Raw genomic sequence first — 12,488 nt, 5'->3', positions numbered from 1 at the left:
GAGTACGGCCTCCTACCTGACCACTTTAAGGTTCTTACCATCGCTGCCATCCATTCTATTAGCCTCCTCTTGGCTGAGTGCTCCCGCTAGGCCGTGGCCGGCAGCCGCACTGATCTTTGACGCATCCCCTGATCTTAGATAAGCTATCATCTTACTGTGCGGTGAATTCCCGATGTCGATCCATCCTCATGTGTCAGCTCTCATAGAAAGGCAGTGCTCACAGTTACTCTTCATGTTGCTCTTGTGACTGAATGTTCTATTTGCTCCATATCAGTCATTCATCATTATCCCTCTAAACGGAGATGAGTAACACACGCGAACGCCGTAACAGCTAAAGGCGACATATTTATTCTCAGGCAAGTCGTTTCCTCACACATAAAACTGCAGCAATGGTTTGTGTGATCCATCGTCCACATTCATCATCATTCCACCCAGACGCAAAGGCCGAAATGCGATGAACTCTACAACTGGCACTTACTGGTACTGCAGGTGACTGGTACTGGCTGGTACTGCAGGTGACTGGTACTGGCTGGTACTGCAGGTGACTGGTAATGACTGGTACTGCAGGTGACTGGTAATGACTGGTACTGCAGGTGACTGGCACTTACTGGTACTGCAGGTGACTGGTACTTACTGGTACTATAGGTGACTGGTACTGACTGGTACTGCAGGTGACTGGCACTTACTGGTACTGCAGGTGACTGGTACTTACTGGTACTGCAGGTGACTGGCACTTACTGGTACTGCAGGTGACTGGTACTTACTGGTACTGCAGGTGACTGGTACTTACTGGTACTGCAGGTGACTGGTACTGGCTGGTACTGCAGGTGACTGGTACTGGCTGGTACTGCAGGTGACTGGTACTTACTGGTACTGCAGGTGACTGGTACTGGCTGGTACTGCAGGTGACTGGTACTGACTGGTACTGCAGGTGACTGGTACTGACTGGTACTGCAGGTGGCTGGTAATTACTGGTACTGCAGGTGACTGGTACTTACTGGTACTGCAGGTGACTGGTACTGACTGGTACTGCAGGTGACTGGTACTGGCTGGTACTGCAGGTGACTGGTACTGACTGATACTGCAGGTGACTGGTACTGACTGATACTGCAGGTGACTAGTACTGGCTGGTACTGCAGGTGACTGGTACTGGCTGGTACTGCAGGTGACTGGTACTAACTGGTACTATAGGTGACTGGTACTGACTGATACTGCAGGTGACTGGCACTGACTGGTACTGCAGGTGACTGGTACTGGCTGGTACTGCAGGTGACTGGTACTTACTGGTACTATAGGTGACTGGTACTGACTGGTACTGCAGGTGACTGGCACTGACTGGTACTGCAGGTGACTGGTAATTACTGGTACTGCAGGTGACTGGTATATACTGGTACTGCAGGTGACTGGTACTGACTGGTACTGCAGGTGACTGGTACTGGCTGGTACTGCAGGTGACTGGTAATTACTGGTACTGCAGGTGACTGGTACTGGCTGGTACTGCAGGTGACTGGTACTGGCTGGTACTGCAGGTGACTGGTACTGGCTGGTACTGCAGGTGACTGGTAATTACTGGTACTGCAGGTGACTGGTACTTACTGGTACTGCAGGTGACTGGTACTGACTGGTACTGCAGGTGACTGGTACTGGCTGGTACTGCAGGTGACTGGTACTGACTGATACTGCAGGTGACTGGTACTGACTGATACTGCAGGTGACTAGTACTGGCTGGTACTGCAGGTGACTGGTACTGGCTGGTACTGCAGGTGACTGGTACTAACTGGTACTATAGGTGACTGGTACTGACTGATACTGCAGGTGACTGGCACTGACTGGTACTGCAGGTGACTGGTACTGGCTGGTACTGCAGGTGACTGGTACTTACTGGTACTATAGGTGACTGGTACTGACTGGTACTGCAGGTGACTGGCACTGACTGGTACTGCAGGTGACTGGTAATTACTGGTACTGCAGGTGACTGGTATATACTGGTACTGCAGGTGACTGGTACTGACTGGTACTGCAGGTGACTGGTACTGGCTGGTACTGCAGGTGACTGGTAATTACTGGTACTGCAGGTGACTGGTACTGGCTGGTACTGCAGGTGACTGGTACTGGCTGGTACTGCAGGTGACTGGTACTGGCTGGTACTGCAGGTGACTGGTACTGACTGGTACTGCAGGTGACTGGTACTGACTGGTACTGCAGGTGACTGGTACTGGCTGGTACTGCAGGTGACTGGTACTTACTGGTACTATAGGTGACTGGTACTGACTGGTACTGCAGGTGACTGGCACTGACTGGTACTGCAGGTGACTGGTAATTACTGGTACTGCAGGTGACTGGTATATACTGGTACTGCAGGTGACTGGTACTGACTGGTACTGCAGGTGACTGGTACTAACTGGTACTGCAGGTGACTGGTACTGGCTGGTACTGCAGGTGACTGGTAATTACTGGTACTATAGGTGACTGGTACTGACTGATACTGCAGGTGACTGGTACTGCAGGTGACTGGTACTTACTGGTACTGCAGGTGACTGGTACTGACTGGTACTGCAGGTGACTAGCACTGACTGGTCCTGCAGGTGACTGGTAATTACTGGTACTGCAGGTGACTGGTACTTACTGGTACTATAGGTGACTGGTACTGACTGATACTGCAGGTGACTGGTACTGCAGGTGACTGGTACTTACTGGTACTGCGGGTGACTGGTACTTACTGGTACTGCAGGTGACTGGCACTGACTGGTACTGCAGGTGAATGGTACTAACTGGTACTGCAGGTGACTGGTATTGACTGGTACTGCAGGCGACTGGTACTTACTGGTACTGCAGGTGACTGGTAATTACTGGTACTGCAGGTGACTGGTAATTACTGGTACTGCAGGTGACTGGCACTGACTGGTACTGCAGGTGACTGGTAATTACTGGTACTGCAGGTGACTGGCACTGACTGGTACTGCAGGTGACTGGTAATTACTGGTACTGCAGGTGACTGGCACTGACTGGTACTGCAGGTGACTGGTAATTACTGGTACTGCAGGTGACTGGCACTGACTGGTACTGCAGGTGACTGGTACTAACTGGTACTGCAGGTGACTGGTAATTACTGGTACTGCAGGTGACTGGCACTGACTGGTACTGCAGGTGACTGGCACTGACTGGTACTGCAGGTGACTGGTAATTACTGGTACTGCAGGTGACTGGCACTGACTGGTACTGCAGGTGACTGGTAATTACTGGTACTGCAGGTGACTGGCACTGACTGGTACTGCAGGTGACTGGTAATTACTGGTACTGCAGGTGACTGGCACTGACTGGTACTGCAGGTGACTGGTACTAACTGGGCGGAGGAGGGCGAGGGAAGCGGCAGAATGATAATAATAAGGATGCTTCCGCCTTTACAACCATTATTTTATATTTTAAATTGATGAAGTATAAACTGAAGCAACTCTGCAAATATCGATATGATATATAATATAATGATCTATCGTGATTAAGTCGTGATAACAACTAAACATTGTGACTCCAGCTCCCATGCAGATATATGTGTATCTGATTATTGGAGGTGTCTGATCCGGACGTCATGTGTTTCTTCACTCCCTGATCCCCTCTGTTTACTACATAGTCACATGACTCTGGAATCAGACTACTCACAGGGTGTCTTTGTAGTCTGTTACCATGGAGATACAGTAATAGAGGTTGTGCCCCGCTTCTTTAGCAGCACCCCAGCAGCTGTGTGCTCCTCCTGTATAGTAACCATGCGGGTCCCATCCCCATAAATGGTCAAATCGCTGAATTCTAACAAAAGACTCAATAACTCCAGCAAAGTATATACAAAGATACTAATCCATCTGCTGCCATCTAACGACTCTGTGGCCGTGCGGTGAGCGTACATTATATGCAGAATGATCCGCCGGGATCTCTGATGAAGTTTCATTCAGCTTAGATATCGGACGTGCATCATTAATAAATCTCTTAAATTACGGGTAATACGGATTAGCATTTCTTTGATAAAGCTTCAAAGCGCCGGGACTTTAACCACAGCCCAAAGATCTCTCCTGCAGACCCCAAACTCCTATCCAGGCAGGATTCATTGTATATTATACCAGATCAGACGTAATAAGTAAACAAGAAGATGAAGGACTGGATGGAACACGGCCTGAAGCCATGAGATTATTCTACAAGGAGACCCGTGCTGGGAATTCTGGGTGATGTGCAACAAATGCGAAGGAAAAAAGAACAAGACAATGTGCTAGTAATATAATATACAGTATTCAGTGTCTCCATGGTTACAGACTACAAACAAGCTCACTGTAGTCTGATCCTGCAGTCGCTCTCTGTTCTAGCTGATTTACTGAATGTATGACTACAGCAGGGATGAGGAACCTTCAGCCCACCAGAGTTTTAGCTTGGGCTTACCAGGCATGATGGGAATTGTAGTTCTGCCACAGCTGTACTATAGGATCCGACAGGTTTGTTTGTAGTCTGTAACCATGGTGGACACACATATGGTAGAAACCTGCAGGAGTTTCAATGGACACTATCTGAAGAGTTGATTCAGTTATATTGTAATGCACTGAAACAATAAAGCGGCTGCAAAAGTCTCCACACCCTTTATGGTCTTATGCAAAAATGCAATGTATTAGACTAAGAAAATACAGGAGCAGGTGGTCACTGGGGTCTTTAAGTCTAAGGATCCTATTCCAGGGGCCAATGGGGGCCCGATCAACGATGTAAACAAGCGTCGATCTGCTAGATAAGCGCTCGTTTACTGGGCCTATTCCACGGCCCCATGATCGTTGAGCGAGGGCTGCAGGGACATTGTTACCGATGTCCTTGCAGCCCTTGCACCATACATTACCTGGCAGGACTTCTCCTCCGCTCCGTATTCCTCCCCGGGTCCCGCGGCGCAGCATCAACTCCTGGCCTGTGATTGGCTGAGCGGTCTGACAGCTCAGTCAGGCCGCTCCGGAGCTGCTGATGCTGTGCCGTGGGACCCGGGGAGGAAGACGGAGCGGAGGAGAAGTCCTGCCAGGTAATGTATGCTGCTTCTCAAATCGACGGTCGCCCGCCACGCACCGCTATTCCACCGTAATGATGCGTGGTGGGGGACCGATGATTTTAGGTCTGGCCCTAAATAAACGATCAGCCGATGACACAATCATCGGCTGATCGTTTTCTCTATTCCACCGAGCGATAATCGGCCGAATCGGCCCCTAAGGCATATGAAACGAGTGTAGAGAGTCCTGAGGGATCCCAGCAAGCTTCTGGGTTGGGGCTCCCATGTTGTGCCCATAGATCGGCAATGTGACGTTCACAGAACCACGAAAGGCTTCTCTACATATTGGAACACGTCCACATCTGGTTCGGCTCATAAATCCTCAGTCACACTCTAAAGCTTCGTAAAGTTGGCACTGACTTGACGGAACAGCTACCTCCATAGGGCGGCATCAGGGAGCTGATCTGCATATTAATTTTCCCAGAATTCCCAGAGAAGAATGAATGGCCTGTAAGTCTCTATTGCGCTTTGTGCTCCACTGCTACACTAGCATCGTTCTTTAGCCAAGTTGTTTTAAGCAAAAAATTGTGCAAGAATTATGGAGGCACTTGGTGTAAATGCCGCCTCACCGTGCGAGTATCAGCCGTCTACTCTGAGCAGCTGGGTGGTACAGATTGTGCGCTAAGGTACTGAGGGAGCTTGGTTGCACCCCCCCCCCCAGCTCTGTTTGCCACTCATCTGTATTTAAGAACCCCGACCTACACAATGTAGGAGATGGTTAAAGGGAGAAAAGCTGATTTAAAGGTAGCTTGAAAATGGTGCCACCTATGGAGACTGAGTGTAAGTGCTCAACATGCAGAATGATCTTAGTGTTTCCTATTGTTGCTCACAATGAGAACAATATGGCTTCTGTCTCCTATAACAGCTCCACACCTGTCCACAGGTTGTATGTGTTACTGCAGCTCATTCACATCCACTACAATGGAGTCACATATAACCCAGGGGCAGGCTTGGCACCGGTACTGCCATTGGTTTCCTGATAGAGCTTGGGGCCGGGGTATAGCGGTGCTCTTATAGCCAATAACTGGTATCCTCAGACACAGCGTCGCTTCTCGCTGACAGATGCCCTTTAAGTTATAGACAAGAAAGTACAAAGCTCCCACTCTGCATAGAGGTGGGCGAGTGGCGGATTGGTGCCCATCTCCTCCATGTCCCTTATAATACCAGCTGGCATTTAACTACACACAAGCAATCTCTTCTGACACCGTCCCTTTGACTTCTCTCTTATATAAACCTAATCTGGACAGGAGCAGAAGAGTAATGGCGGCTTTGATGTTCTCAGGAAATGTTACCTGCTGAATATCACTTCTTTGTGTGGCACAAAATAATTCTGATTTGCTATCAGTGTGAACGGGGTTCACGGATTGTCACATAATGGGAGCCTGGGGCGACTCAATGCGGTATATCCGTGTTCACATTATCATCTCCCATCTACGAGATTTATCCTGAATAACCAAAAATAACAGCACACGCTGAAACGTGGAAGACCTGCCGAAGAGCACATAGAAACCCATAGGGGGACCAGCATCAATATCGGGGGAAATCCCAAACTAATCAATGATGTCACGGTGAGCTCAGCACTCACACTCACACTCGCACCATCACGGACCTGTAAATGGAGGATCTGAACCCGCTCTGACACCTGCTTGGGTCCATATACAACGCCTACAGCCCGTACAGTGTTTGGACCATACACATTGATTCTTACATTGTGTCGTGTAACCTACCTGAGGTTTCATTGGGTATCTTCGGTCTTGCAGCTTTCCCATTGCCTGGAAAAGGTTCTGTTGTGCTAATCCTCCCGGGGGGCTTTTTGCCCCGATGCCCCCCTGGGTTTTGAGAAGTCATCTCCTTATTCTGTGTGGTCGTGGAAGCTGTGGTGGACGTCGTTGTTCCCAGCAATGTCGTCCTTCCTTGTGATGTAGAGGTTCTGGTGGTCTCATAAATCCCAGGGATTGTGCTGGACTCCACAAAGTCATCGTCTCCCGTCGGTCCCCATAAAATAAATTCCGATATTGTGGTTGGCTGACTTTCACCGTCCAAAAATGGTCTAATATTCCAACTTCTCCTTTGGACCTGTCTTTTATTCCTTTTAAGTGAGTCTCTTACTCCCTGTGTGGAGGAGGCTGTTCTTGCTCTGGAAGAGTCCCGTAATGGCACCATTCTACTAAACATATGGTCCCCATTGTCTTTAAGATATATCTGTTCAAAATTTGTAAACGGACTCTGTAAATATCTCTGACTTCTCGGCTTCGGCCTCCCCTTTGGGCTCCATAGCGATGTGTGATGTATCCTACGTTCTAGTGATGGTCTTTGTAGGTATTTGTATGCAGTACTTGGCGGTCCTGATTCGCAAATAATGAAATCCATGGCTAGTTGAAAAATGGCTATCAATATCCAAGCATGGCTTCCTATGGGAGGGCCTGATCTGCAGACAGAGAGAAGACATGTTAGGAAAACTCCCTATTAGTGGATCATTAGTCATTGAGCAGCTCCCTATAGAACATCATCTAAATATTTCATACGGTGTAATGAAAGCGATGTAGCGTCATGTTGTAGAACATTACACAAGAGAGGGGAACATCGCTTCCTAAAATTAAACCAGAAAATGAAATCAACTTTTGCAAAGAATAAGTGCAAAGAAACGCGACCTCCGTTGTGCTCCGGTATGACTGACAGACGTCTCCTTCTCACTGACCTCTTGGTGTGACACATCCTGACATGATAAGTAATAGACAGGATATTGTGACGCTGTATTGGGAGTTATTTATGCTACATGTCGCCCCCTGGTGGCTGTGGTGGGAATATAGTGGCATGGTGTCCAGCCTCACCTTTCCCTTAGATAAGTAGAGGAATAGAACTGTCACTACAATAACCCAACGTGTTATGGCGAGTGTTTGGTTTCAGAGAACGTTGTAGAACCTGAACAGTTTGGCAACTCCGCTCAGCACTAGTGACTAAGTGACGAGTAAAAGAAGAATGGATATGCTAAAAGAGGAGATTAAAGAGTAACAATGAATAGAATTATTATGGAAACAATGAATATAAATATTAAAGAAACAATTAATATAAATTATTCTGAGGAACAATCTATATCTAAGAGAAAGAGGAGCCCCTGACAAAGCGACAGAGTGGCGTTTGGTGGCGTCTATTGTCAGAGCAGAACACTGCACTCAGCCGCCGCCGCTGCCTCCTCCGCCATCTCGCCGCCGTCTTTGATCTGCCCGTCATGCTGGGGCATGTTATAGTTTTATTTTTCAAAGCTGCAGAATCCATTTATTGTCTCAGTTCTCTCATCTACAGTCCAGGCGCGAAATATTCACAAATAACAATTTTAACACTTTGTCTACGAAAGGAAACCGGAGAGCTGAGAATTTCTATTCTTAAGGTGCGTGAAATGGGAAAAGCTAGGAGGAGAATTCCCGATGTCATGGACGGGTGAGTCTGCCTATCAGAGCAGCGGGGAGCCTTACAGAGACAATGAGGAGATGACATCTAAGGAGGCTTCTCCCAGCCACAATGACCACAGTAATCGGATATTGCCCCTCATCGCTCCGATCTTGTGACGGTCCGGACTTACCGATGTAGCAGAGTTGTGTTTGTCATTTATCGGTTTCCTTTGTCATCCTGTAGGTTACCTGCAGTCCTGTGGCCATGAACGGTGCGACACAACAAATTCCCCTCTGCTACATCTCTACTGAACTACAAACAACAAGAAGTTGTTGATGGAATTTTGAAATTGGCTCTAATTTTCGAGATATAGACGCACTTTCTATACTTCTCACAGCCTGTGATACAATACTAGGAAAAGTTTGCATCATCAACTGGAATATTGCATCATCTCAGAATGACCAATAGTTATGGTATAAGGCTAGGTTCACACTGCGTTTTTGCTATCCGTGTTTTCCATCAGTTTTTTTTGCGAAAAACGGATGAAAAAAACAGATGCTTTTGTGTGCATCCGTTTTGATCTGCTTTTTCATTGACTTCCATTCAAAAATAAAATTCATTTTGATCCATTTTTTTAAATAATGGAAGTCAATTGAAAAACGGATCAAAAGGATGTACACAAATGCAACTGTTTTTCATCGTTTTTTTTTGTTTTTTTTTTAAATTGAAAAAAAAAACGGATTGCAAAAACGCAGTGTGAACCTAGCCTAAGGTATTGGGGTAGATGGAAGCCATCAATGCTTGCAGATTACTATTGGACGGTTATCTGAGACAATCCCATGTATGAATACAAAAGCCATTGAATAAGGAGCGACATTCCAGAGGTCAATAAACAGAATTAATTTGTAACAATTCTCGGACGTAAATTGTAGATGATTTCAGATAGAACTAAGTTTCCTATGAATATATTTCAGGAGCTTCCTTATGATGCAGAAGTAATAAATCTGTCGGCTATTATACTGGATTCTATACAATTCACAGTAAGATGAGAACTCTCCCATATCAGAGAAACTAGAGACAATTCACATTTTTTTAAGAAATGGATCATTTTATTTCTGAATCAAACAATTTTTGATAATGTGTTGAGCAGTGTAATCCCTATGTATGATGGATCTATCTATGTTGTAATCCCTATGTATGATGGATCTATCTATGTTGTAATCCCTATGTATGATGGATCTATCTATGTTGTAATCCCTATGTATGATGGATCTATCTATGTTGTAATCCCTATGTATGATGGATCTATGTTGTAATCCCTATGTATGATGGATCTATGTTGTAATCCCTATGTATGATGGATCTATGTTGTAATCCCTATGTATGATGGATCTATGTTGTAATCCCTATGTATGATGGATCTATGTTGTAATCCCTATGTATGATGGATCTATGTTGTAATCCCTATGTATGATGGATCTATGTTGTAATCCCTATGTATGATGGATCTATGTTGTAATCCCTATGTATGATGGATCTATCTATGTTGTAATCCCTATGTATGATGGATCTATCTATGTTGTAATCCCTATGTATGATGGATCTATGTTGTAATCCCTATGTATGATGGATCTATGTTGTAATCCCTATGTATGATGGATCTATCTATGTTGTAATCCCTATGTATGATGGATATATCTATCTATGTTGTAATCCCTATGTATGATGCATCTATGTTGTAATCCCTATGTATGATGGATCTATGTTGTAATCCCTATGTATGATGGATCTATGTTGTAATCCCTATGTATGATGGATCTATCTATGTTGTAATCCCTATGTATGATGGATCTATCTATGTTGTAATCCCTATGTATGATGGATCTATCTATGTTGTAATCCCTATGTATGATGGATCTATGTTGTAATCCCTATGTATGATGGATCTATCTATGTTGTAATCCCTATGTATGATGGATATATCTATCTATGTTGTAATCCCTATGTATGATGGATCTATCTATGTTGTAATCCCTATGTATAATGGATCTATGTTGTAATCCCTATGTATGATGGATCTATGTTGTAATCCCTATGTATAATGGATCTATGTTGTAATCCCTATGTATGATGGATCTATCTATGTTGTATATTTGCACAGAACACTCAGTAACGTTCTCACTTTTTTCAGCCTCTTCCAAGAAATTCTTGTTCCTGGCGCAGACCCCGGTTTTTAGCGTTGGACAAATGTACAGATCGTCGCTGATCACTCGGCACATTGGCTGTAATTCCTCTATTTTCCAGCTCAGTGTTATTAACCCTTTCAGTATACAGCGGCTTCTATCTCTCCTTTATGTATACTGGGCTCAGCACATGGTACACCCCCCCCCCTCTATATCACAGTTACATGGTACACCCCCCCCCTCTATATCACAGTTACATGGTACACCCCCCCCTCCTCTATATCACAGTTACATAGTACACACACCCCTCCTCTATATCACAGTTACATGGTACCCCCCCTCTATATCACAGTTACATGGTACACCCCTCCCCCTCTATATCACAGTTACATGGTACACCCCTCCCCCTCTATATCACAGTTACATGGTACCCCCCCTCTATATCACAGTTACATGGTACACCCCTCCCCCTCTATATCACAGTTACATGGTATACCCCCCCCCCCCTCTATATCACAGTTACATGGTACACCCCTCCCCCTCTATATCACAGTTACATGGTATACCCCCCCCCCCTCTATATCACAGTTACATGGTACACCCCCCCTCCTCTATATCACAGTTACATGGTACACCCCCCCTCCTCTATATCACAGTTACATGGTACGCCCCCCCTCCTCTATATCACAGTTACATGGTACGCCCCCCCTCCTCTATATCACAGTTACATGGTACGCCCCCCCTCCTCTATATCACAGTTACATGGTACGCCCCCCTCCTCTATATCACAGTTACATGGTACGCCCCCCCTCCTCTATATCACAGTTACATGGTACCCCCCCCCCTCTATATCACAGTTACATGGTACACCCCCCCCCCCCTCTATATCACAGTTACATGGTACACCCCCCCCCTCTATATCACAGTTACATAGTACCCCCCCTCTATATCACAGTTACATGGTACGCCCCCCCCTCTATATCACAGTTACATGGTACACCCCCCCCTCCTCTATATCACAGTTACATGGTACGCCCCCCCTCCTCTATATCACAGTTACATGGTACGCCCCCCCCCCCTCTATATCACAGTTACATGGTACCCCCCCCCCCCCTCTATATCACAGTTACATGGTACCCCCCCCCCCTCTATATCACAGTTACATGGTACACCCCCCCCCCTCTATATCACAGTTACATGGTACACCCCCCCCCCCTCTATATCACAGTTACATGGTACACCCCCCCCCCTCTATATCACAGTTACATAGTACCCCCCCTCTATATCACAGTTACATGGTACGCCCCCCCCTCTATATCACAGTTACATGGTACACCCCCCCCTCCTCTATATCACAGTTACATGGTACGCCCCCCCTCCTCTATATCACAGTTACATGGTACACCCCCCTCTATATCACAGTTACATGGTACACCCCCCCCCCTCTATATCACAGTTACATGGTACGCCCCCCCTCCTCTATATCACAGTTACATGGTACCCCCCCCTCTATATCACAGTTACATGGTACACCCCCCCCCCCTCTATATCACAGTTACATGGTACCCCCCCCTCTATATCACAGTTACATGGTACACCCCCCCCCTCTATATCACAGTTACATGGTACACCCCCCCCTCCTCTATATCACAGTTACATGGTACCCCCCCCTCTATATCACAGTTACATGGTACACCCCCCCCCTCTATATCACAGTTACATGGTACCCCCCCCTCTATATCACAGTTACATGGTACACCCCCCCTCCTCTATATCACAGTTACATGGTACCCCCCCCCCTCTATATCACAGTTACATGGTACACCCCCCCCCCTCTATATCACAGTTACATG

The 12,488-nt window shown here is 46.4% G+C and overlaps 1 protein-coding gene across 1 annotated transcript in view; it reads right to left on the bottom strand.

Moving 5' to 3' along the window:
- The window catches only part of AJAP1 (adherens junctions associated protein 1), a 302,246-nt gene that overhangs the window by 174,953 nt on the left and 114,805 nt on the right, over nucleotides 1–12,488 (bottom strand). The window contains exon 2 of the mRNA XM_069947483.1: nucleotides 6,790–7,490. Coding sequence (XP_069803584.1) covers nucleotides 6,790–7,490 — 701 coding nt within the window. The remainder of the gene's footprint in view (nucleotides 1–6,789; nucleotides 7,491–12,488) is intronic.

This window comes from Dendropsophus ebraccatus, chromosome 12 (assembly GCF_027789765.1).
Source record: "Dendropsophus ebraccatus isolate aDenEbr1 chromosome 12, aDenEbr1.pat, whole genome shotgun sequence".
Lineage (NCBI taxonomy): Eukaryota > Metazoa > Chordata > Amphibia > Anura > Hylidae > Dendropsophus > Dendropsophus ebraccatus.
The sequence above is the reverse complement of the archived record's forward strand: the minus strand, read 5'-3'. Positions and strand labels throughout refer to the sequence as shown.